At 46.5% G+C, this 27319-nt stretch overlaps 1 protein-coding gene across 2 annotated transcripts in view; it reads left to right on the forward strand.

Annotated features, from left to right (window-relative positions):
* WNT7B (Wnt family member 7B) overlaps positions 1 to 11213 on the forward strand; it is a 731872-nt gene extending 720659 nt beyond the window's left edge. For both annotated transcript variants that reach the window (XM_078673825.1, XM_078673824.1), the window contains exon 4: positions 4784 to 11213. In XM_078673825.1, coding sequence (XP_078529951.1) covers positions 4784 to 5263 — 480 coding nt within the window. In that variant the 3' untranslated portion in view covers positions 5264 to 11213. The remainder of the gene's footprint in view (positions 1 to 4783) is intronic.
* The last annotated feature ends 16106 nt before the right edge of the window (positions 11214 to 27319 follow it).

Consider the following 27319-nt stretch of genomic DNA (forward strand, 5'->3'; position numbering starts at 1 on the left):
GCAATAAAAATATGATTTTTTTTGTCATACTTTGTGAGGAGGTTTTATAATTTTTGCAATCACAAAAGTATTATGACAAGTGCAGTCCTGCCAAGCGTCACGCAATTGGTGTGACACTCACGCATTTCAGTGCAGTGATCCGCATCACCGCACTGAATCCATTTGTCACGCATTTTTGCCACCTGTGCCAGCGCGCCAGCAGCTCCTGTGCCCAGGCTCTCTGAGAGTGCTGCTCTCAGCCCGAATGCCTAAACAGTTAACTTAGACTGCAGCTGAGCTCTCTGAGCTCGTGAGCGGCGCTGCGCTACAAATGTATCTCTCTGCTCTGCCAGTCCGACGGCCCGGGCTGCCAGGTATGTCGATTCAGCCTCAGAGCTGTCAATCACGTCGGTGGCGCACCACAGAGGCCAGGATTAATCCGGATGTGCCGGCCTGGGATAGGGCCGTCAATTCCGGAGGAAGCGCAGAAGCGGCGGGAGAGTGCAGGCTGCGGCGCACGAGCTGTCTCGCATCATGGCCACTCGCCACGGGCCCGACGTTAAACATAGCTGCATGCTGCAGTGCACCTTGACCCCCACTGTGGCAGCTCAGCTGAGCCGGCGACAGCTCTGGCCACCTCACCACCAGGAAAACTGCAAGCGCGGCCGCGCCGGGCCCGGGGGGCCGGCGCCGCCGCCCCACGGCGGCAGCAGAGCCCAGCCTAGCCCGAGGCGAGCCGAGTGAGTGTCCGTCGGCCGGTCGCGCGGGACAGAGTAGTGGACGACCATCGACCTGGGTGGGTGCCGTGGCCGAGGGGCAGCAGCATGTCACTACCAAGTAAGTGTAAGTTTCACTAGTGTCCACGCAGCGCTGCGCATGCGACGCCGCCGCTGTGGTAATGATTTTATTTATTTATTAGTTTGTTATGCATTTAGCGCGGACTTTACCCTGGGGCGTCAGAGCGCTTCACATAGGAACAGACAGTACTGAGACATGAGGAGAAAATTACAATACAACCAATATTACACAAAAGCAAACGTTAATTTATTACATGAGGCAAATATCTCACAAATCTTTTTTTCTTGAAAGACAGAAATCTAACACCTTTAATATGCCGCTGGGTGTTGTCCGGAAATAGAAATGCATTCCGAAATTCAAAGTCCGCTTTCGAGGCAGTGCCCGTGAAAAGTGACGTTTTATCAAACTGGGGTTATTAATTCCAACACGGAAGCTGCCCTTTTATTTCTGTGATTGAGTGGCCAGTAAAGTCACTGTTATATCTCACACAACATGATGTAGACTCTCCTTTGTTACAGTGGTTTCGCTATGTCCCGCGTAGCAGCAGCAATGTTCTTGATCACGCATGTTTCCAGGCACAGCCAGGTTCTTCTTGCATAATGTTGGCAGCATTACAAATGGTTGTCTACCAACAGGACTGTGGACACTGAGGGCCGCCCGCGCAGCGCAGCACAGGCATGTTCGATGATGCAGATGATCTCGGGCGCAAAGTAACTAGTCAGTGAGTCTGCACTCAGTTCAGTGTCTTGGAGCAGAAGACTGCTGCAGAGTGCATCATCACGCAGCGATGTAACTGCTGTGCGGCCCCGACCGGACTGGGACAACGACCACAGACAGCACTCTCAACTCGTCTAGGTCATTAAGTAAGTGTTGTTACAGTACTTACTTTGGCCAACGACTGCGTGCCAGGCAGAGCCGTGAATGACTTAATGTACTATACACACTTAGTTAATTGTCCTTGTGTCTGTCAGCGCTGCAGCATCATTCCTCAGAGGCCCCCTGTCGTTCTCATGATGATCACAGTTATCATTTACTTCCCAGCACGGAGCCCACCACGCATTGCAGATGGATGAGATTTGTTAATTGACACACAGTAAAATCTGCAGGCGCAGGGCTGGTCTCTCTCATCATCCTTGAGGTTTATGTGATCTGCAAGATCTGAGATTTCAAATTCAGACAGTCTCACAGTAATAATATCAGCACTGGCCGCAGGACTGCTCTGCCTTGTCATCCTTCTTGGGTACCAGTACTTATCAATTGAGGGTATTCTCGTCAGACTACAGGGTGCCGGTGCATGTTTTGCCACTAGGGCTCTCGGTGCTCGATCTGTTGCATCCAGTAAGTATTTTTGTATTTAATGTGCAAGTGCCAGCATGTACACAGAAGTTTAATGAAGTACTGCTACTGAAAAACTTGTTTAATATCATGGTTATGCATTCGTTGACAGTACAGTCAGGTTACAGGACGGAGCACTAGGGTTAGTGTCCTTCCATTTCTGGTGCTCTGCAGCAGTTTCAAGAAGTTCTAGGAGTTTCTTCTTGCTCAAATGGCTGTAATTTCTGATATTTAGAAGTTTCTCTCGTCTTAATTGCATGATTTTTGCTCGCGAGAAAGTGTCACTCCTAGTCCTTGAAATGTCACTCATAATTTCACTCAAATTATAAAAATGTCACACATGGCAATCTGAAACCTTGGCAGCTATGCAAGTGTTATTATTAAAGAAAGTTCTTCCTCCCTCAATATGCGCCAGCGCGTAAGCAAATATTGAAGGAAGCAATTAATGTATGAGTCCCAAACACATCCCACCTATGACTTAAATTCTCTTTGTAACTAAGCGTTAATTACTTTATTTATAGTTTTTATCATCATGTACGATCTACTCAATGGAGAAATTTCATGTACTATAGTAGACATTGAGAAATGCAACACTTAACACACAAGCACGTTTTCAAATTAAAAACATCAATAGAAGTAGACCTCTGATTTGCAGTAACTTGTCTAAAAAATACAGGCGCATTTCGCATATTGTACCCGCAAAGTTGGGCTACCTTCCTGTAAATAAACTTTAAATGAAGGCCACACATACCTTTTTGAAGTCAACAAGTGATACTCAAATGATTGTGCTTGTCAATTCACTGAACAATAAATGAATTAAAAAAATGTTTCTCTAATGGCAACTTTTTTTATCTAGTCCTTCAAATCACTCTTCTCCTATTTCTAAGCATCCTAAACAATACAATCCAGTTATGCTTAGAACAATATGCAAATATTTCCCCCCAAAAAATCATTATCTGTACATTTCACGCATCATTATTAATTGTGGATACCTTGAACACCAATAGTGTTTTTATTTAGTGATTTGACCAGCTGAGGACTAGTAAAACACATCAAGTGTACCAGATACAGTTTAGCTCTGGCTACTAATGCCAGTTTAAAATTAGGGGTGGGCGGAATTAACAGAAGTTCACTCTGTGGAATTTGGCGAAGTTACAGAAAAACTCTGCATGATTGCTTGGAATTCCGCCAACTGGCGCAAAATATGCAGCTAGTGCTGCAATTTAGCACCAGTAGCACAGGCGGCTCTGACTATCAGCGCGAATGGCACCATGCGTTGCACAAGAGTGCACCATTCAAGTTAATTTTGCTGCCGCTTGAGTAGAAAATCTACTAGAATTGCAGCCCTCTGACCGTGACTGCTCGCATTAGAAAATTGCGTTAGAAGATGCCAAACCTCGCTTGCCAGCTCACATATTCTAGAGCCTCACAGGAAAATATCCACCACACCGCGACTGTTGGAATTTGGCCTGAAATCCATGTTAAAGAGTAACATGGAGTGGGCAAAATTCGGTCAAATCTGCTGGCTCAACAGAATATTCTGCCGACCCCTATTAAAAATGGCAGAGAACTGAATATATGTAGACTTAGCGACAGTGAGTTCTACGTTAGCTTAGAATAACAATGCTACAGGTTTCTGCTTGCTGCTCCCATAAACTCCTTTCCATTTTTTGTGATTTAACCAGTCTACTGGGAATTGAAATTAATATTCCTTTAGCTTTTGATAACTTTAGTGCTTGGTACCTGGTATCAATCATGGCTTAATACCATGGTTCATTCAAGAGTTTTCAATTAGAATTATTTATTAAAACATTTGCAATGACCTGCTGTTTTGCCTTAAGACTTGTGATGCAAAAAGAACAATTGATGGACGGAATGCTGAGCAATGTCCACCACTTACCCCCCAGTACAGAGATCTGGGCCTAAATCCATAATGTTTAGCTCACCACACCACCACAGGTTGGACCCAGCCATGTGCATAGCTGTCTTGACCCTGGTCCCCCTGGGAACAGTCGAGCCCGAACTGCCAGGCCAGGTCCTCCCTAGAACAGAAACAAGCATCTTAGGGCCAGTTACGGGGTATCCCCCCTCATCAGCCAGGAATGCCTGAATCAAGGGGTGTGGTGAGCATGGGACCCACGTCTGGGCCTCCCATCCCATTTGGGGTGATGTCACTTCCTGTGATGGGTCAAAGGTTATCACTTGTACTGTCCCAATGCTTTTGATGACATTAAGCTGCTGGAAGGATATAGGCATGAGTCAGTACAAAAATAACATACTTTCCCAGGTTATACTCTTTGCGTTATTTTGCTATATTTGTAGTAGAATTTAAAGGTATATATGAAAACTACAAAAGAGCATAGGAACCACAGCTTAACAGCAAATATTTTGCACATAATGATCCCATCCCACACATTCTTTCCCCCAGGAGTAGTACCTGAAAATGCTGCCAAGAAATACTTAATTATCCCGATTGTTAAGGTTGTATGTGAAATACACCACAATACAAAGCCATAACACAAACTATTGCAACATACCATAGTCTAGTGTTTCCATGCCTAAGTGTGACAAATGGTATCAGGTATTGCTAATGCAAGTACTTCATTTATAATACAAGGAATGGCCTTTTCTACAAATGGTCTGATTCACTATGTTTGTTTTCCCACTGTAGACGCTGGAGGACAGAATGAAACTGGAGTGTAAATGTCACGGGGTTTCAGGCTCCTGTACGACGAAGACCTGTTGGACCACTCTTCCGAAATTCAGAGAGATTGGGTACATTTTAAAAGAAAAGTACAACGACGCGATTCATGTGGAAGTGGTGAGAGCAAACCGGCTGCGGCAGCCGACCTTCCTTACAGTCAAAAAGACCAGGAGCTACCAAAAGCCAATGGAAACAGATCTGGTGTACATTGAGCGCTCCCCCAACTACTGTGAGGAGGACTCCTCTACAGGGAGCGTGGGGACTCAGGGGCGGCTGTGCAACCGCACATCCCCACACGCAGACGGCTGTGATCTCTTGTGCTGTGGGCGGGGCTACAATACGCACCAATATACCAAGGTGTGGCAGTGTAACTGCAAATTTCACTGGTGTTGCTTTGTGAAATGTAACACGTGCAGTGAGCGGACTGAGGTGTTCACCTGCAAGTGAAGCACGTGGAGCGTAGAAGACTCCAGGAGACTATTCAAGAGCATGGAGTAAATAAATGAATAGAGCATCATTTGCACATCTTACCTTTTCTACTGGATCTGATTTGATTTTGCCCAAAATTATAGCCCCTGCCACCCACACACTATAATGATGTTTCTTGATTTGAGGTTGGACCTGCAATAGGAAACAGTTGAGGTGACGGTGAGCAAAAAAGGCCAGCGTTTTCTTCACTTTATTTGGTGGTTTGACTCATAGAAGAAGACCCCTGTTTGAATTTTGGCCCACAGTGGAGGACTTGACAGAAATGGCGGGTCAGTTACTGTTGAAAGGAATGTGACAGTTTTGGTAATTCTACAGGGAAAAACTAAACCTTCATCACACAAGTGGACTTCTGTATAGATAATGAAACTTCTATGGACGGTAAAAAACACTAAGAAAATAGTGGAACCCTGGATTCCACTTTTGTGGGAAATGTTGTTAGGGGGGATCAAATTTACAGTCTATATCAGCTGCCAGTCACACTGGAATGATTTTAAAGAACATTTAAGAAATATTATTTATGTTTAATAGCATCAAAAATCCTAAGCACTAACGGGTAGCTACGTCTTAATTCTGTACTAAGTGTAAACTTACTAGAACACAGTTTTTTTTTTAATATCGATGGTTATATCTAAGTATTTCAGTGCTACTGAGTCCTTAATAAAGAGGGCCTTATTTATATCACAACGTAGCAATAAGATCACATGAAAGTGTGGTTACCTGCTCCTGCTGCTGTAGCTATTCCCAGATTATATTAAATACAAATAATCTGTATTATTTTTTCGGAAATGTCACTGCTAAGCACTCTCCGTTTATAGAGTCGGTCTCATAAGCATAAAGCAATATGTTCTAGAATCACAGAGCACATCAGCGGGTTAGCAGGTATTAATCTCATAGATCCTAAATCCGAACCCAATGCCTTAACCACTAAACTATGGGATCCAGAACTGAGGAAGGAGGTCTGTTCATCTCTTTGCACCTTGATATTTTCATTAAACACTATTAATTTACAAATATTTAATAAGTGTGCAGGCTGTCAGAAAATGTCTGAATTCTCCTCATTCATCCAGATAAATTTCACAAGGTGGGTCAAATTGTGGCATTTCGCTGCTGTGCACTACATAAACGTGCCACAAACATTATGAAATGTGTGAATTTTTGGTAAAAAGAAGTCACAAAATATAGGATTTGCGGGGAGGGGGAAGATTTATCGAATCAAATTTGAGCCATTGGTTTTAAAATATTTTAGAGATTTTTACACAAAGAAAATATGAGTCACCCCTTTCAGATTTTTACGGCTTTTTTCTTAGGACGAGGCTGTCGAGCTGTTTGCTATTGCCGGTTTCGGCCGATTTTGTTACAGGGGGCCGATATTGCCGGCCACCAGGGAAATGCCCGGAGCCCGCTACGTCCAGACGGCCTTGGGCCTGCTTCTGTTTTTGTTTTTAATGTGACAACCTTCAGGATTGTAAGTAGTCCAAACCTAGGTGTGCTGGCTGAGGCGAAAGCACAGTCCTCTTGCATGGATAAAAAACCCAATGTAAGTGACACGGCATTGAACAAGAGAAGGCATTTTCACAAAAATACAATTTCATCCCCCATAGTTCATCCTTTATAACGTGATGAAACTTTGCAGATTATGGTCTGACCCCTAAATTTAGCACTTTCAGTCATTCAGGGGATATCACTAATTTGTTGGGTGCATCGAAACCCCAAGAAGGAATTAGATCCTCGACGGGCCATGGGAAGCGCTGCCAGGGCCGGCTCTAGGCTCACGGAGGCCCTGAGCAGGGAGTGTAGGTAGGGGGCCCGAGGCCGCCAAATCCCTGCCAGGGGCTGCCACGCAAATATGTATGTAAGGATATATATTGGCGTGGCGGCCCCTGGGGTTTGGCGGCCCTGTGCAGGTGCACAGCTTGCACATGCCTTAGGCCGGCCCTGGCGCTGCTTTTTTTTAGGTTTATAAAACGTCCCACCACATCACAAATAATTCAAGGTCTAGGTATGTTTTTAGCTTTACGATCAAAACACCACTGTCAAAAGCCATAGAGGCAACCTAAGAAAGCAAGTGTCAAGAGAAATAAATATGCTGGAGCGTCTCAAAACAGTATATGGTAGCCTTATAAGTAATACAAGATGACAGGCAGCATGTCTGAGAGTCCACTACCACCTTATAGCTGTGCAGTTCTACCACGATGTAAGATGTGATCTTTGTAAATTGATCTGTGCTAGAAATGAACATCTCATGTTCAGCAAAACACACAAAGGCTCATAACATAAACACACAATACATGTGGTTGCCCATAAAAAGCGCATTTGTAAATACATACCATTGCTTTGATCCTTGTGAGTGAAAATAGAATTGTAACTAATACTTTCTGGATAGCCTGAAGCACCAAGTAGCAGGGTCTTCCTAGATTCAGCATCTTGCCCCATGATACAAATAGGTGTTTTATTAACGTGGCTCTCAGTGAATGGGCTCTGTACTGAAGTTGTTACCAAGCACAATATTGAACCATGTTTTGCACCACTCACGTCCGCTGCGCTTTGTGTGGATGGAGTATCAGATTTAGCAAACTCTCAATGTGTATCAGTGCTGGAATTTTGTGAAAAGTGGCATTGAGAACTGTGTACGCCCACGGTAAACCAAATCTTCCTTTTGCAATTCAATGCACGATGAGTAGAGACATGTCAAATCACTAGAGTCCCATTTTTGCTAAATCTGGCCTTTTATGGGAAGATGAGGATTTTGGGCATATGACTAGGAACATCAAAAAACTCATTGATTTAAAATCTAGCTCATGCTTACATAACACCTGGCACTTACACTGGAATGATAGGAAAACTCAAATATTTCAGATATTATTTATGATATGATACTACAACACGTTGGTGTACAATTGGCAATGTTTTCAGTTTTTCATATTTTTTTTTACTGACTATGATGCTATTTGTTAGTTTCAAGGTTATCCTTGCTTCTAATGAAATATATTGTAGTAATGCCGAATTTGCACACTAAAGGACAGTGATGTAGTCTGAGGCTTCAAGTATTACCGATCACACGGGATTGGTGTATGGTCCATCGGAATAAACCAGCGCATCATTCCCATTAGCGCCCTGTACAATACTATTGTGATCCACTAACCTGAACAAAAGGATATCTTTGAAATTATCATTTCACCTTATCTTATGGAAGTAGTGTTTGTTGTTGTACGCTCAAATTATCTTGAACACCTCAGCTCAGAACACTACTATCAATAAGACAGTCTCTTGGGACCCATAGTTACACCTGGTATCTCTGCCTAAATTTCCTTTCAACAAATGTTCCATGACCAGAATGAACTTAACCCCATGACTGAGTACTTCTTTGTGCTGCTGGTAACACAATTGAGTAGTTAAGACCTGGAGATTTAACTAAAGCTACAAAAGCAGCTATTATTCATGTTATTTCAGTGCTTGGTAAATATATGAATGGACTCCTCCCTGGAGTAACAATTAAGACCTGCACTTTGTGTATATATTGACTGATCCGTGATCCCCCAATGCTCCACAAGAGGAAACCTTACGTTTATTAGCTATTTAATTAATGGTTTAATTAACGGCTCCTCGACAAATAAATGGGGATGGAATGGTTCACAGTCTATGACGTCTTTTCCTAAACGGACGAGTAGGAGAGTATTTTTTCTTTCTTCTGAAAGCTACTACTGGGAGACTCTTTGCAACCTAAACTATGCATTGCAAGGTAAGAGTGGGTGGGACTGGGACACCACAGCCGTCATGATAGTGCCATGGCCCACCCCTAACATGAACACCATTTCTGCCTCATGAAAACATTTATATTTTATAGTTAATTATTTTTGATACAATAAAATATAAAGACACCTTTGCTAGAAAAGTAAAGAAAAATGAATATTCCTCGATGCAGATGTCTCCTTGTGGCAGCAGAATCTCTAGTGATTAGTTTGAGGTGCTCTTTCCACACAAGAAAGGAGAAAAGCAAACTTAGCGGTTAAAATGCCAATGCAGTTGCGGACATTGCGCTTTACAAATACTACCTAACACAGCATAACATGCTGTTCTTCATAAAAACATGAGCTCCAAGTTTCCAACTTACGGATGTAGTTTTGTTCAATCAAATGCACTTCATTGTATATTAAAGAGACTTCACCTGAGCATTGAAAATCTGGCGTTTTCTTTTGGTAGGTGGACCTGCCGATACACTCTGTCCAACCATGTGTCACACAATGTCTGCTCTGCCCACACGGTCTGCAGGTGAGAAGCTGATATCACATGATGAAAGATAACATCAGCTGGAAAATCCTGTGTAGTGTGGGTTTCCAGCTCATGTTTGGAGGCTGGGCACTGCTAATGTTCATTGAGGGGTGGACGTGGTCTTGCAAACTCCCTATGACATTAGAAGCAGCCTTGGAAGCTTTAGTTTTGAAGGGGAAGGTGTCGGTTCCCTGTGCAAAGCCCACCCCCTCTCTATGAACCTGCCCCCTCATGACTTGTAAAAGCTATGGGCTTATACCCTGTCTTTCCACAGGCTCCCCCCCACCCCTCAAGCCTACATCTCCTCTCCCACAGTGAAATTAATCTGAAAGTATGCAGTTTTGTAGGTGTGTTGGATGATTTATGTCTAGTTGAAAACCCCAAACACTGCATTTTAGAGTTCCCAATGTAAGCACAGAATGTGGTAGCATTATTTAGATGTCATCAGAACACAAGTAATGTACAGCAAATGTGTACTGCCGGATTTAATGTGCATTTATAACTCACCCCTGGAACTGGAAGTGGTAGGTTACATTTATGAGTAATCTGTGTTCCACCTACTTGCTCATCATAAGGGGTATGCACAGCTTTAGAGCGTTCATACCAAGAAAAGTCAGATAAACTAAAAATAATGGGCCTCATTCTGAGATTGGACCAATACCTCCACCCCAGATTTACCACAAACAATGGCAACTGTAATCCTGGGAGGCGGGACAAGGTATTATTTGTGGGACCCAGAGGGTAATTCCAATACCAATTGCTCGAGTTATTCTTCAATTCTCCTCCTTCATAGAATTTAAGCCAGATAATCCATCTGCTTGTACCATGTGAAGTCTTCAGGCAAAAGCCAGATCTTTGGAGTTAACACAGATCTATCAGTGGCCCCATCGGAATTAAGAGGCAAGTAATGAAGGCCAAATAGTGATTTTAGAAGACAAAAACAGCATCAAATTTAAACCACATTACACTATTCTCACAGACAAGTTAATTGTCATGCCATGGAGCATGCCTTGCAGCTGTGATGTGCCTGCATCAGGGCTGGGCTGGGACCTAAAGTAGCCCTGGCAATTTTCTCGGACCAGCCCCTGGTGAAACACTGCCTGGCGTGGGAGGCTGGAAATGCTTGCTTGCTGCTTTAATTAGTGGGGGCTGATATTGCAGCACATCTGCAAAACTGGCTCCCAGTAACAAAACTGGCCCACCCTTCCAGCCTCCTGGGGAAAATGCCCGATGCCTTTACTGCCTGTCCGGCCCAGCATATGAGGATCAGCCCCTATAAAATTATATGGCATATATTACTTGTCCCTAACTGGTCAAAACAACTTTGCACCATTACATTATGTAATTGTGACACTTTTTTGATATAAAAATGAGAAGGGCTTCCCGTCTCAGCTTTCGCCCAATATGATTTGAAAGTTGTAGGCACCGGGTACCGAGTGCATCACTTTTCAGGGGTGGCTGCTCCATCACCTCCCATTGCTCAGCAGTAAGGTGGGTGTGATGCTACATGGGCAGTGTCACTCTCTGTAATATTTGAACACAATTTAGAATCTCATTGCAATGCTCAGCAGACGAGGTTCCCAATGGCGCTGCAGTAAAGCACACTGCATGAACAAGTAAAGTGGTTCTTTAGTCACTACTGATACACATGATTTCTAAATGTCTATAAAATTATCTGAATCAGGCTCTAACTGAGACAAAAAGTAGGCCTGCTCACCAAAATAAAAGTGGCCCTCACTAGCGAACCAGATAACAAAAAAATTGCTAATATCCGGGAAATCATCAATAAAACCGGCCCACAACTGCTAAAAAGCCACCCAAAATTCTGATCTCTCAGACCAGCCCAATGTCCAGTTTAACCCTGATCTGAGCTATTTGTGAACTAAACCGGGGGAAATGAGGACAACTGTACATGCTCCATTCCAGCAGGTCATAGAAGAGTGACAGCATTTCATCTATTGAGCAATTGGTTGAATGTGTTTGCTCTGGCATGCAGGAGGTCTTCAACAGCAGGCTTTGTGTTGGGTTGTCCAACAGGAGCAGGTGCCTTTGAAGGCGATGGCTCCCTGCGTGCAGCACCCTATACCACTACTGATTTTTCGCATTGACAGACAGTGCCTTTACATACAGGGCTGACTTATAAGCTATGCCAACCTCGTCACTGTGGTATTCATTAATGCAATAACCTTAACCATAACTTATTATTAGAAATTTAAAGTTGATCTGCTGAGTTCTGACCTGTGATCATTTGAAATGCTACCAGCAACAGAACCTTGTTTGCCAAACTTGCAGTCCATTTGGAAAACAGGATTCGAAATATGTTATTAAAGTATTTCAGCACACACTAATTGTTGTTTCTGTATTAAAATATTGCATGCTATGAATGATAGAAGTCTACACAGATGTACCCACTGAAACGTTGTTTTTTGTTTAGTGTTCTGCTACTTACAAAAATACTTTATAACCTTTGGATTAACCGCTGTGCATAAGTTCTTTTTTCGTGGTTTTCTGTACCATGTCTTGAAGGTGGTGTGGTGAGTACCTATGTTTTCAGGAGCTTTGGAAAATATACTATCCGAAGGATGCTGAGCACACAGAAGAGCAAGTCAAGAAGAGAAGCAGTAGCTGTAGCTTAGCTGCATGGACCCCCTCTGTGGATTGAAACATTTTAACAAAATTAAAGACCAGCCCTGCATTTAGAAAAGCTGGAACGCCACATCCAAGGGAGGGCTATCATTACACTGAAAGCTCCATCTACCGTTGGGGGTAGTGGCTTAGAGGGCTAATGCATCTACTGCAGGCATCCATATTTGACACTATCGTTAATATGTGGATTGTGGTCCGTAAACATTATCGGCGCCATCTTGTCCTTTTCAAATCCATACGTGCGCGTAAGCAGCAGCCATTTTGATTGCCATGGTCTCTCTGCCCACTGCCAATAGCCTGCACGTCTCTCTCCCCCTCACTCCCCGGCCTCGCAAGCACCCCCCGTGCCCCGACAGACCCCGGTCTCTCCTGCTTGGGCCATAAACGCACCTCCAGCGCGACCCTGTCCCCGGGCCACATCCCGTGCTGAACCCCCTCACTCTTTCATCTCATTCATAGAACAGGCCCTTTTGATAACCTCTTCCTCCCCGCCCGATTGTCCGGCCTGATCCCAGGCCATCATCTAGCCCAACAGATACGGTTTATTGCCCCCTCCAGTAAGACCTCGCCTCACATCAAAGGAGCGGGGATTAATCAATGCCTCCACACCCTTAGATCCGACAGATCGCCCGCATTCCTGTCCCCAGCGGAATGTCCAGCTGCGCGATAGCCAGCATGCTGAGATTTGGGTGGGGACCCCTACTGTAGATATGTGTGAGAACGGGCCTGAACCGGGGATTCCAGAGATGCCTTTTTCGTACTTCAAAGCAATACCACTGATGTCATACATGTAATAAAGCCATAAACTTGTGTATAAGAGGCCAGGCCTCAGAGATGCGGTTAGAGCACCTCGAGAAGATACCCTGTTGTCTGATTTGACGTGTTCTGCTCCGTCGGAATAAACTCCTGTTTCCTGCCTTCTGTCTCCAGCGCCTGCCTCTTTGTTTGGTAATATTGAATGGTATGAGAGGCAGCTAACGCCGGGCAAATACTGAAGGGTTCTTGGTCGAATTCGGCCCTACCTTTCTACAATTGGCGTCCCAAACGTGGGGCCCATCAGCGACACGTGGATCCAGTGGGAGAGGTCCCGACGACAGTGTGAACAACTGCAACGATCGGGAAGAGCTCTTGCCCAATAGACCCTCGTCTGGCAGCCGATCATCCGAACTTCACCGGTTCTGAGCAGACCTCTCTCGAGTGATCTACGGTCCTGACTGGGAACCATCAGGAGTGCCATGGCAATTACGGAGAATAGAGGATGATCGGGCGCTGGAAGCGGAAGACGAGAAACCGTCCATGCGTGTAACACGACGAATTGCGAATTGATTGTTTGAGTGTTTGAAAATACTAGTATTACTCATTTGATTGTTTCTGAGAGATTCTCTGTCTGCAAACAGGGAAGAATAGGAGTATTCTCTCCTTGCAGATAGTGAAGGGTAGGTAACGCAGGCCTTTGCCCCCATTGTAACCTGTCGTGCCTGCTTCCCTCTCCATTTGATTGATTGTTATCCAAGCATTTACTGTTTTGGAATTGGTTCTCTTTGGATCATTCTCTATTTGCAAACAAGCACAGAGTCGCAATACTCTGTTTAGTCTTTGCAGATAGTGAAGGATAGGTAACGCAGGCTTTTGCCCCCATTGTAATCCGTCGTGCCTATTTTTATCCCTCATTTGATTGATTGTTTATCCGAACATTGATCGTTCGGAATTGGTCCTCTTTGGGTTATTCTCTATTCACAAATAAGCACAGGGTCGCAATACTCTGTTTAGTCTTTGCGGATAGTGAAGGATAGGTAGTGCAGACTTTTGTCCCCTTTGTAACCCGTCATGCCTGTCTTCGCCCCGTTCGTTGGTAGTTGGTTCAGCCCGGACCGCTTATTAGAGGTGAACCATCCGGCTCCACTGGAGGGCACCCCTAATAAGGACTTGTTTACTAAATATGGACTAGTCGCCGTGGCTTATAGTAAGCTGTGGCATAAATACACGAGAAAGGATCGAGAAAATCAGTGGCCACTGATAGGATCCTTTGATAACGATAAAATAAACGCACTGGGAACAGCCCTTTATAACAATAAGACAACACCCACTATGCTCGATAGCTTCGGCATGTGGCGCAAAGAAACAGAACAGCGGAAAAAGAGAAATGAGGTCAGGTTAGAAAAGGAATTACGCAAAGCAGCTCACCTAGCCGCTAACAAATTGAAGGAAGAAATAAAAGAAAGAGAGGAAACCAAGCTAAAACAAGATTCCGAATCATCGGGCCAGTGTCCCGTCAGGACACCCACTCCACTTTACCCCGAGCTACCTTCGAAACAGCGAACGAACGATGATTTACTACTAGGTCCCCCCATCATCTACATGCCCCCTCCATATGCCCCTTCCCAACCCTTAGCACAGCACCCGCAACCCCCAACGACAGGCGAGAGTAGTGCCGGAGCCTCGGTCCTCACGGCCTCTGCGCCGACCGAACCCCTTGCACTCAGCGCAGCACAAGCAGCAACTTCAGGTGATCCCGAAGCGGGGAGGAAAGACCCCGCGAGATCGAATAGATTAAGTAAGGACGAACGAGCTGGGATCGATAAGATTGTAAAGACACTGGTGGTGCGAAAGGAAAGTGAGGATTATATAACGGATATGTACAATACATATGCCAATAGCCACAGACGACACTTTGTCGTACGCCTTTTTTACCACACCCTTAATGCCTACGAGGACCGATACCAAGGAAAAGGCCCTGAAAACCTAACGACTCTGTATAGGAAAATTGATGTCGGAGATGGAGGCGAGTGTGATGTGGCGAACCTCTTCACGCGTACGCGTGAAGTTTTCCGCCACCTCACGGAACTGAAACCAGAGACTAACACCACGACTCCTGCAGCGGCTGAAGCCAGAGTAGAAAAAATTGACACTATGATGCCCATAAAGGAGGCCGCTCCCTATTGGGTCCCCCCACGAGGACAGGGAACACACGACGATATTAACCACCAAGATGCGAGAGGGAGGGTAGTTTACAACTGGGTTTACCAACCATGGGATCGGCAAGACATCCTGACTTTCCGAAAGTCGTTGCCTTATCTGCGAAAGAACCCCACAGCCTTCTATACAGAATTAGCCACCGCTTTGGGTTCAACGATTATGACCCTAGCGGATATCGATTTGTTTTTCGGGTTATGTCTGCCAGCTGATGTGTGGAAGCAAATCCGGAAAGTCGACCACCTTGAGCTGTTCGGACATACCTGGATACAACTCGGTGATGTAGACAAACAGCGAGAGCCGGGACAGAAACCTATGAAAGCCATTCTAGACCTACCAGATAAGATCGTGCAGAAATTAAAAACCTTAGTCCCAGAAAGGAAGGTGGACTGGTCGGTAGTAACGGCCTGTCACCAGAAACCCCAGGAAGACGTATCAGAATACTTCTCCAGGTTTGAAACGGTGTTCTCCGATTACAGCGGCCAGGACATGACCACTGCAACCGGACATCACTTGTTTGTCCTGAACTATGTGAAAGGCCTGACACCAGAAGTCTCGCAGAAACTACAGACTAGCGAGAGTAGTTGGGCGGCCTCCAAGCCCGCAGCTATCCTTCAGATGGCTCAATACTATGAGCGACAAAAGAACGAGAACGATCAAGCTACTGAGAAAAAGAAAAAGGACTTGAAAGAGAGGGTAATGATTGCTCAGTTGCAAGGGGTGACTATAGGAAGGGAACAGTATAGAGGGAACTACCAGTCGCATGCTCCTAGAAATCCACCCCCTAGAGACCACACGACCGCACACCCGCACCCGGCGCTCCACGAACAGACCTCGATGAGAACCAGTGTGCGTTTTGCAAAGAATTTGGCCATTGGAAATCTCAATGTCCAGCGCTGCAAGAAGCACTCAGAAATAAAGCCACGAGAGACGTAGCGGACGGGCCGAGAAATAGAGGACAGGGACGAGGGCACTCAAACAACACCAACAATGACGGACCTGGCAGACCGAACATGTTTGACCGTCCCCGACAGAATCAGTGCCAACAGTCTGACTGCGACAATGCCCACGACTTTGCATAGAACTGCCAAGGGCAAGGAAGGGATCCAGTCGAGCTCTATGTTGACCAGCAAGGTCCTTATGTCACCGCTAAGGTCATAGGTACGAAGTCTCCATTTCTGGTAGATACTGGTGCAACACGTAGCGCGTTGTCTAAACGATTGATTCCCAGGGCACCCTTGTCTGGCTCACATGTGACATCAATAGGTTTTGATGGAACGCCCTCCACTAATCCCTTGTCCACACCGATCTCTTTTAACTTGGACAATAACACTACTAACACAACGTTTTTGCTCTCCTCCAACACCCCCGACGCTATTATGGGACTTGACTTGTTGAAACATTTTCGAGCTACTATTAGGTGTTCACAAGACGGAGTTCGAGTCATCCTGTACGACAACCCAACGCTGCTCAGATTTTGTCACACACAACGCATGTTTTCCATCACTGACGCTGACTCGTCCTTACTCGACACCCTACCTCTGTACATATGGGCAAAGACTGACTCGGACGTAGGACGCATGATGATAGACCCTGTACACATAACCGTTCGACAGGACGCAGTGCTCCCAAAACTCCCACAGTATCAGATATCGCCCGAAGGCGAGAAGGCATTGGTAAAAATCATCCAGTCCCTGGTAGACGCAGGAGTGGTAGAAGAAGTAGTTAGCAATGTTTGCAACAGCCCTATCCTACCCATTGTAAAGAAGCAGGGTGAGGGAGATGAAAAAGCGTACCGCTTCATCATCGACCTACGAGAAGTCAACAAAGTAGTCGTACCTCAGTACCCTGTAGTCTCAGACATCACCACCATTCTGACTCTGATTCCTTCCACTGCCACCACCTTAACGGTAATCGATCTCAAGAACGCATTTTTCTCCATCCCCATCCACTCAGACAGCCGCTACCTTTTCGGCTTCACTTTAAAATCCCGCTCATATAGATTTTGCAGAGCACCCCAGGGCTACACTGAAAGTCCAAGCATCTACAGTCAGGCCCTCAAGAGACAGCTGGATGCAGTCCAGTTGCCGGATGGAGTGGTGTTGATACAGTACGTCGATGATATCCTTTTGGCGGCCGACACCACTCCACTCGCAGTCACAGCCAACATCCAACTCCTGCACTTCCTCGCGGAAAACGGCCACAAGGTCTCCAAGAAGAAGTTGCAATTCTGCCAACCTCAAGTCACTTACCTAGGCCACCTCTTGTCCAAAGATGGGAGAAAACTCACACCCGATCGAATTCAGGCTATTCTAGAGACCCCTATCCCTAAAACCCCGAATCAAGTCCGCTCTTTGGTAGGCCTCACCTCCTTCTGTCGACAATGGTTACCAAATTTCAGCCTCATTGTGAAACCACTACTTTCCCTACTGGCTAAAGATGTCCCCTTCCCGCTCCCTTGGACCCCTGAATGCCAATCCTCCTTCAAGGAACTACGAGACGCCCTTTGTTCAGCACCAGTCCTAGGAACCCCTGATTATACAAAACCCTTCTCTCTCTACACTCACGAAAGGGAGGGATGCGCTTTGTCTGTCCTGACTCAGTCCATTGGCCCCAAACAACGACCATGTGCCTATTTCTCTGCCACTCTTGACCCTGTAGCAAGAGCTTTGCCTGCCTGCCTTCGAGCAGTAGCCGCTGCTGCTGTCTCTATCCGACAAAGTGAGGGAATCGTACTCTCGAATTCCCTCACGGTACTAGTGCCTCATGCTGTTGACACCCTCCTGAACCAGACCAAGACACAACACCTGACCAGCGCACGACTGACTGGATACGAACTGACACTGCTCGCACCTCACATCACGTTGAAACGATGCACCACACTGAACCCAGCCACCTTGCTGCCTCTGCCTGAAAACGATCCCGATGTGCCCCCAATACATGACTGTGTGACCCTCACGGACGAACAGACTAGGAGTAGAGTTGACCTCCGAGACACTGCCTTCCCAAACCCTGACGGAGAGCTATGGGTAGACGGCTCTTGCATTAAACTCCCCGACGGCACCACCTCAGCTGCCTATGCAGTTACCACAGCCCGAACTGTAGTTGAAACCGCCCGCATCACGCAACGATCCGCCCAGGCGGCAGAACTGATTGCCCTCACACGAGCATGTATCCTAGCAAAGGGGACGACAGCAAACATTTACACGGACAGCCAGTATGCCTTCGGGGTGGTTCATCATTTTGGGCTCTTATGGAAGGAGAGGGGATTTCTGACATCTCATGGCACACCCATCCTGCATGGAGATCTAGTCTCCGCTCTGACTGAAGCGGTTCTCCTCCCCAAACAACTTGCCGTAATCAAATGCCAAGCACACAAAAAGGTGACAGACATCATTGGACAGGGAAATGCACTGGCCGACATCACTGCCCGAACCACAGCTGAGAACAGGACGACGACTCGCATGTACGTGACTAGGTCACAAGCAGAAAAATGGACGGACGCTAGGGAAACTATTAGGGACATCCAAATGGCCAGCTCACCACAAGAATGGACTGAATGGGCACGGGTGGGATTAAAGGACGATGAAGGCTGCTGGCGGACAAAAGACACGAACAAATGGTTGCTACCCAACTCGTACCTGATCCCCATACTGACGATGGCTCATTCCCCTGCACACATAGGATCTGCCCCTATGACCGAACTTGTCTCCCGAGTCTGGCATAACGATAGAATTGCAGACTCAGCCAAACGATTAGTCCAGCAATGTCTAGTCTGCCTGCAACACAACCCTGGGAAAGGAACTGTCGTACCCCGGGGAGGGTTTGGGGTCCCCAACCATCCATTTGAAGTCCTACAGATGGACTATATCCAGTTAGAGAGATGTCAAGGGCTGAAGTATGTACTTGTTGTTGTATGCGCTTTTAGCAAATGGGTGGAAGCCTACCCGACGCGTGACAACACTGCCATTGCCACTGCAAAAGTACTACTGAAAGAGTTCTTCCCTCGCTACGGCCTTTGTCGCATTTTATGGAGTGACAATGGCCCCCATTTCGTAGCCGAGGTTATCCAGCTTATCCTGAAGGGGCTGGGGGTACGACAGAAGTTCCACGCAGTTTTTCACCCCCAATCAGCTGGTCTGGTCGAGCGACACAGCGCCACATTGAAACTAAAACTGGCAAAAATAGTGGCTACCACAGGACTAAAATGGCCAGACGCTCTTCCCCTGGTGTTGCTGTCAATGCATTCCACCCCCACCAAACACCACTTGACCCCTTACGAGGTTGTTTTTGGCCGACCCATGAGTATCTGGTCTGCACCCAAACCGACATCTATTCACGACGTCCCGGACGTCCTAATGTCTGACTAACTGTATAACCTAACTAAAACACTGTCTGTTATTCATCACCAGGTGCTGCAGGCCATCCCCGACGCTTCCAGGGGCCCCGGACATACCATCCAGCCTGGAGATTTTGTCCTGATTCGGAACTTCCAGCGGGAGAAGAGTCTGGAACCCCGCTGGACGGACCCCTGGCAAGTCCTGATCACCACCTGAACAGCTCTTCGAGTGGAGGGGAAGCGAAATTGGCTGCATGCACATCATTGCAAGAAAATCTCTCCAACCCTGACGTCGACCGAAGACATGACCACCCAAGAAGAACTCCTGAACAAAGGTCAACCATCCCTGAGCTGCTACTCTGAGACAGAGACACTCGAATTGGCGGAATTCCCTGATCCCACTGTGCCATCCAGAGAAGGGTATAACCTGCGACGAAAGAAGGGAGCTTCGGCTAAGCAGACCACTGACTAAGTTACAATTCTCAGACTGGTGGCCTAACACTACTAAGGCTGCCAGGAGAAAAGCCCAACGAAGTTTGTGGTTCTGCCCACTACCGAGCACCTTGAAGATGATGGAAGCGCCCGATACGAAGATGATGGAAGCAACCGGACATCCGAAGACCCACTACAGAAACCCAAAAACTGACAGGTTGCACAGCTCAAAGACTATTGCTCTTTTTATCGCTCTTCTCTTTTGCCTCCTCCTCATGACTACCTTCTGGATCGTGGAAGAGAACGCACCGGCTCATAAGACATTTCTAACGACTGCACAGCCTACCACCATGAAAGAACACTACCTGGTCTCTCTTTCACCTCAAATCCAAGAAAGGCGCAAGGAGTTCTGGAACAACTCCTTCGTACAGTTGCTGCACCAACACAACCTTGCTGCCAATGCCACGAATTGCTGGATCTGTGGGTTGATACCACATGCCACCGGACATTCCATCCCCTTCATCCCTTCACCTTTCTCTGTTCATGGTTCCTGCCTTGCTTGGCTGATCCTCTTGCGAGAGAGCTACAGAGACAATGCCACTTCCAGCAGAACTATGTCGCACTTTTATCATGGGGTCTGGCTGAACAAAACCGGAAGAACTGCTGCTCCCTTCTGCCCTCTATCCTCCAATGCTTCTGTTCACATGGACATCCCCGCCAAAGAAAGGGTGGAGATGCAAGTATTCAACAACCCAGCCAGACCCACCTTCTCCTACCTCCGGAAACAAACGGCTGCCACCCTGACTGTAGCCCTATCTGTCGTCAATGTCTCGGGCCTTGTATGCATCACAGGCCATGGGACACAACTGGTGGGCCACAGCTCTTGCCGCATCACCAGAACTTTGGACTCAACCGACTTGCCCTCTTTTGTCACCTCTCCAAACATGTACTTCGTCTGCAGTACAAAAGCCTACACCTGGTTCCCAAAGGGCTGGGGAGGTACCTGCTACATTGCCTTCATCCTTCCTCCGACCTATGTGGCTCCGGCAAACCACCACCGACAAAAACGAGCAAAGGACATTGAGCAGGCCGACTCCACTGGAGCACAATTCTTGGATGCAATAAAGGGACTTGTTCCACTTTGGGGTCCGATGGCGAACAGTCGCGCCATTCGGCATTTGTCCCAGGCAGTCGAAACAACGATGAACATTACAGCTGGTATCCTCACAAACAATACGGCCGAGCTTCAAGCGGTCCGTCTGGTGGCACTTCAAAACCGCCTTGTTCTAGATGGGGTTCTGGCGGACCGTGGAGGAGCATGCCGTATCATCGGGTCCAGCTGTTGTACCTACATACCAGACAATTCGCCATCAGTCTACAGAGCCATTGAACACCTCCACAGACTCTCCTCGGAAGTTCATCAGGAACAAGACGGATGGTCACTTGGGAGTTGGTTCTGGAGTGCTGTAAAAGACTGGGGATGGAGGTTGTTCATGATCATACTGATACCAATCGTCGTAATATGTGGACTCTGCCTGGGTATTCAATGCTTGCCACCTCTGTGCTCACTGTTTGCTAACTGTATTTGCCCTAAGACTCCGAACTTCGAAGCTGAACGCATGAAAGCTTTGTATGACATCGAAATACGTAATATAATGGGGATAGACATAAATTGACAAGCTGGATAGATATGTTGAAAAGGGAGGACTGTTAAAATCTGGATTGTGGCGTAAACATTATCGGCGCCATCTTGTCCTTTTCAAATCCATACGTGCGCGTAAGCAGCAGCCATTTTGATTGCCATGGTCTCTCTGCCCACTGCCAATAGCCTGCGCGTCTCTCTCCCCCTCACTCCCCGGCCTCGCAAGCACCCCCCGCGCCCCGACAGCCCCGGGTCTCTCCTGCTTGGGCCATAAACGCACCTCCAGCGCGACCGTCCCCGGGCCACATCCCATGCTGAACCCCCTCACTCTTTCATCTCATTCATAGAACAGGCCCTTTTGATAACCTCTCCCTCCCCGCCCGATTGTCCGGCCTGATCCCAGGCCATCACCTAGCCCAACAGATACGGTTTATTGCCCCCTCCAGTAAGACCTCGCCTCACATCAAAGGAGCGGGGATTAATCAATGCCTCCACACCCTTAGATCCGACCGATCGCCCGCATTCCTGTCCCCAGCGGAATGTCCAGCTGCGCGATAGCCATCATGCTGAGATTTGGGTGGGGACCCCTACTGTAGATATGTGTGAGAACGGGCCTGAACCGGGGATTCCAGAGATGCCTTTTTCGTACTTCAAAGCAATACCACTGATGTCATAAATGTAATAAAGCCATAAACTTGTGTATAAGAGGCCAGGCCTCAGAGATGCGGTAAGAGCACCTCGAGAAGATACCCTGTTGTCTGATTTGACGTGTTCTGCTCCGTCGGAATAAACTCCTGTTTCCTGCCTTCTGTCTCCAGCGCCTGCCTCTTTGTTTGGTAATATTGAATGGTATGAGAGGTGGCTAACGCCGGGCAAATACTGAAGGGTTCTTGGTCGAATTCGGCCCTACCTTTCTACACTATGGTCAAAGATTTGAATCTCTGAAGTCCACAATAAGAGGACCACTGAGGTGAGCAACAATCAACATCAATTATCTTCCAGTGCTTTCAATTACCCTCTTGGGGGGAATGTGCGCACAACAAATACATTTTATGTTATTGCAGACACAATGCAATTACATAAGCAAAGCTTTCTACATATTAAGCCTACACCCCATCCACTACGGTGTGTGTACAGTAAGCAACTAAAAATAAATCATTTGAGGGTTTCCCAACTGCTCAATAAGCAGTATTCTTGCATGTGAAGGAGTGATCATCTACACTCAGTGTGGCAGACCGTGTTGTGCTGAGAGGGCATGGTATACTCTGCCTCACACACAGCACTGGCACTGTTCCTTGTGAAGGCAATGGTACATGTTACAAAGTGCACATTAGCTGCAGAAGGCTGTCCTGACATATGCACCATTGTCTAGGTACACTTGGGTTATCCACCAGGTCAGCAGAGGCTCTGGCCCCAACTCCCCTGGCAGAGGACTGCTCTCCATATGTAGATATTCCCACTTTCATGTTGGAGATTTGTGTGATGAAACTGCATCCGCTATTGCAGCGGATGTGCTTTCATCACTGCTGATTCCTGGATGGTGCATGTTTTTATCGGGAAACATTCTTTACAACGCAACTTTTACCACGCAGTGCCTTTACGACGCAACTTTTACAACGCAAACCATTACAACGCATTGCGCTGGGGGGCGCTCTAGGATTGGGAATAGGTTTAATTTACTATCCAACATCTTCCCTACTATCCACGGGGACTGGAGTTGGAATAGTAAATTAAACTATTCACTATCCAGCGCCCCAAAGCACTATGCGTTGTAAAGGCATGTGTTGTAAATACCGCGTTGTAAAGGCATGCGTGGTAAAAGCATGCGTCGTAATGTCACATCCGTTTTTATCTACCCAGCTTTCATTTATGTTTTTCAGTAGCAAATAGCAAAAGGCTATTTCCTGAAAATTAAAATCCTGATGGCTGGCCATAACAAGCACTGAGTTTTCACGATATGTGTTGTCCTGGGCGGAGTTCCACTATGCAGATATTCCTCCTTCTGCACTGCTGTGGTGCCTTTGGTATGGAAGCAAGCCCGGGTAGTCCCTTTATTGAAGAAGCCTTCGCTGGACCCTAACAAACTGGAAAACTTTCGCCCCATATCTCTATTGCCTTGGGCAGCCAAAGTTGCCGAGCCCCACACCAAGAACGTCCTCTCAAGCTTTTTGAACAACACTAGCGTCTTGGACCACTCCCAGAATGGTTTCCGCCGTGGTTACAGCACTGAGACTGCGCTCTTGGCAGTGACCGAACATCTGTGGACCATTCTGGATGAGGACAGACAGCGGCCTTGATAAGGCTCGATCTAAGCGCTACTTTTGATACGCTCTCTCACCGAATCCTCCTACATCGCTTAGAGGAGGCCGGGGTGGTGGGTTTGGCCCTAGATTGGTTTCTATCTTTTCTGTCTGACAGAAAATTCCAGGTCACTGCCCCGCCCTTTTTCTCCCGTGTCCATTCCATCAAGCAGGGGGTCCCTCAAGGCTCGGCCTTGAGTCCTGTACTTTTCAATCTGTATGTGCAACCCCTGGTAGCAGTGGCAACAGATCATGGTTTGACCATGGTCTCGTATGCCGATGACACGCAGCTGGTGGTGGCGGCTCTCTCTGATGATCCCACGCATGGCGCTACCAAATTTAGGAACGGTCTGGCAGTGGTCGCACATTGGATGACCACCAACTGCCTTCAGCTTAATGCTAATAAGTCGGACGTGCTGTTGGTGGGTAGAGATAAGGGGCTTTGGAGCACACAATGGTGGCCGGTGACCCTGGGCACTGCTCCCACCCCGAAGTCGGTAGGGAAAAATCTTGGGGTATGGCTTGATCCCACTCTTGGGTTCCAGGAGTATACTAAGAGGGTGGCAGGCACCTATTTTGGTCTTCTTTGGGGTCTGAGGCCTATTCTGTTTTTTTTTTATCCACCCACTCGCCAAGTAATAGTCCAAGCGACTATCCTATCTAGGCTTGATTACTCTAACTCACTCATGCTAGGCGCCAATAAGGCAGAAGTGACTTATCTTCAGCGAGTCCAGAATGCAGCTGCCCGAGTTCTGTTGAGGCTCCCCAGAATGTGTTCCGCGACGGGTGAAATATACTGTCTGCTTTGGCTGCCGATAGCCAAAAGGATCGAATTCAAAACGCTATGCTTGGCCTTCAAAATATGAAAGCTTTCTTCCCCTGAGATCCTGTCCAATCTCCTGGCGCCATATGTTCCCACCCGACAGCTAAGCTCTGCCGAGCAACACCTGGCTGTGGTCCCTCATGTGAAGCGCCTTAGAGCGGGTGGCCGGTCTTTCCCGTATCTCACAGCGAAACTCTGGAACTCCCTCCCTGTTCAGATCCATCGTATGGATTGCTTACTGTCCTTTCGTAAGGCCACCAAAACTCACCTGTTCTCTCTGACTTAGCCCCTGCTCCTCCTCTGACACTGCTATCAGTGCCAGGACGCCTCTTCCCTGAGGCAGCTGTGCACTATGTAAGAATACTTAACATAACGTAACGGATGTATGTTGTTACAATGCATGCTTTTACTACGCATGCCTTTACAACGCAGGATTTACAACGCAAGTCGTTACAACGACTTGCGTTGGGGGTGCTGGATAGTGAATAGTTTAATTTACTATTCCAACTCCAGTCCCCGTGGATAGTAGGGAAGGTGTTGGATAGTAAATTAAACTATTACCTATCCTAGAGCGCCCCCCAGCGCAATTCGTTGTAATGAATTGCGTTGTAAATCCTGCGTTGTAAAGGCACTGCGTGGTAAAAGTTGCGTTGTAAAGGATGTTTCCCTAACGTAACATAACAGAACACCGCAAAATGACCCAAAAACTACTGTGCAATGTGGCATTCCACAGGCGGCAGAGTGCGTTAGGTCGCATCATTCATGCTGATTGTTTGTGCCGGGTATTTGTCCCATGCTGGAAAATCAGAGCCATCTGCACCATGCGGAGCGCAACAGGGCGCTGCTTCTTTCTGCTGCTCAAGTAGATGTTCTACTCGAGCGGCAGCTTCCTCAACGCAAACGGAAGGGTTCTCAACGTGAGTAGAAGTGGCCATCTGCAACCGCCCGAGTTGAGAAATCTTGCTGGGAGGTGATCTGGAATAAGATTTTCCTCAATCGCACTCGCCAACGTTAAGTGGGAGCAAGGAAAAAACTCCACTACATGGAGTAGAGTTTTTCAAAACTCCAGGTGCTACATGGAGAGCGGAGTGGGAAAAACTGTACAAACTCCGCGAGCGGAGCAGAATTTCACACCCAGTCCTAGATGTGTGTAGGGGCCTTGACTAATTTCTGTGCAGAGACCTACCATGCCTGGCAAAATCCATGGCAGTTGCCCTGCCCCTGATCCAGCGCGGCTCTCCAACAACTCCCAATACTTATTTTGCTTAACCGAGGAGGAAAATCTTTTTTTTTACTCATCGGTGGGGCCCATAACACTGCGAGTTACACACAATCACACATACCGTTACTCCTCAATCAGCGACAAAGAGGGCGCGCTGCTGGTTAGCGGGATACCTACGATTTAAACTTGATACATTTAAATACATATTTTTTAGTACTCAACTTATGCTAGCATGTTATCTGGAAAACTCTACATCAAGGTACTCCACTATTTGGTCAGTGGATCATCTAGTAGAAGTTAATTGATGGAGACTAGGACCAGCTTAATCACAGTTACCCTATAACTTTAGCAATTTTATTCTGTCATGACATTTAATAAATTAATACCCAAATCGAGTTTAGATTTAAATTGATTTCATCTACTTCATTTAAGAAAAAGGCTTTTAAAGATTTATTTAGACAAGCAAAATTAAAGCAATTTATGTTAAAGAAAATTAAAATTTTTAGAAAATTCATTACAAATTTGTGCTAAGAAAAATTAACAGAATCGCACAGGTTCCCAATCTGTCTCTCTATTTCTCCTCATTGCCTCCCTACCAAAACAAAAATCTGCATTCGATCGTTCTTCTTTGCTCCATCAAAAGTTAAAGTCCAAAAAATGTTCAAAGTCTCTAGCACCATAAAATAGTTCAAACCGACAGCATGTCGTGGTGCAAAATAAATCTGTGGAGCAAGCTTTTTTCTCCCTCTCAAACAAGCTCTTTTATACCACTTTTCTCCAACTAAACTTAAAATTGAAACTTTTAGGGTCCACAGTTCATTCTGATTGGTCCATTAGAGGGGTGGTGATGATCACCTCATTCATTCTGTGTTCATGCCAGTTTTTATATTTGCGAAGTCATCAACAATATATTTCCATAGCATTTATCTCCGATTTATGCTTGTCATTCTCCTTTTGTTGCAGAACTTGTTATTTTTTTCATTCTTGCTGTTCTTTTCACACGGTTTTAGATCCGGGCATCTTTTGGCATACTTCCATGCCCTAGGCCAAGCTGACCTTGCCATCACTCACTTCGCGTACAGGCCATTCCATTTACTCCGCATTGGTGAGCGCGCATGCATGGAGACCTTTTTTTTCAAACTGATGTCAATGCTTCAGTCACCAACCATTTTTCACCTGACAGGCTACATAGGCCTCAATGAGAACTGATGCGAAAACAAACAGAAAATTAGATTTTGAATTATAACCCTTCTGTTTACCTCCCACCATTCTAACATTCCCAGTTACTTTAAAGATGTTTTGAGCACACATGTTATCAGATTACAATTGTGAAATAAAACAATAGGCAATAATCAGTTGGGCTCTTGT

Source organism: Lissotriton helveticus, chromosome 1_1 (assembly GCF_964261635.1).
Source record: "Lissotriton helveticus chromosome 1_1, aLisHel1.1, whole genome shotgun sequence".
Taxonomy (NCBI): domain Eukaryota; kingdom Metazoa; phylum Chordata; class Amphibia; order Caudata; family Salamandridae; genus Lissotriton; species Lissotriton helveticus.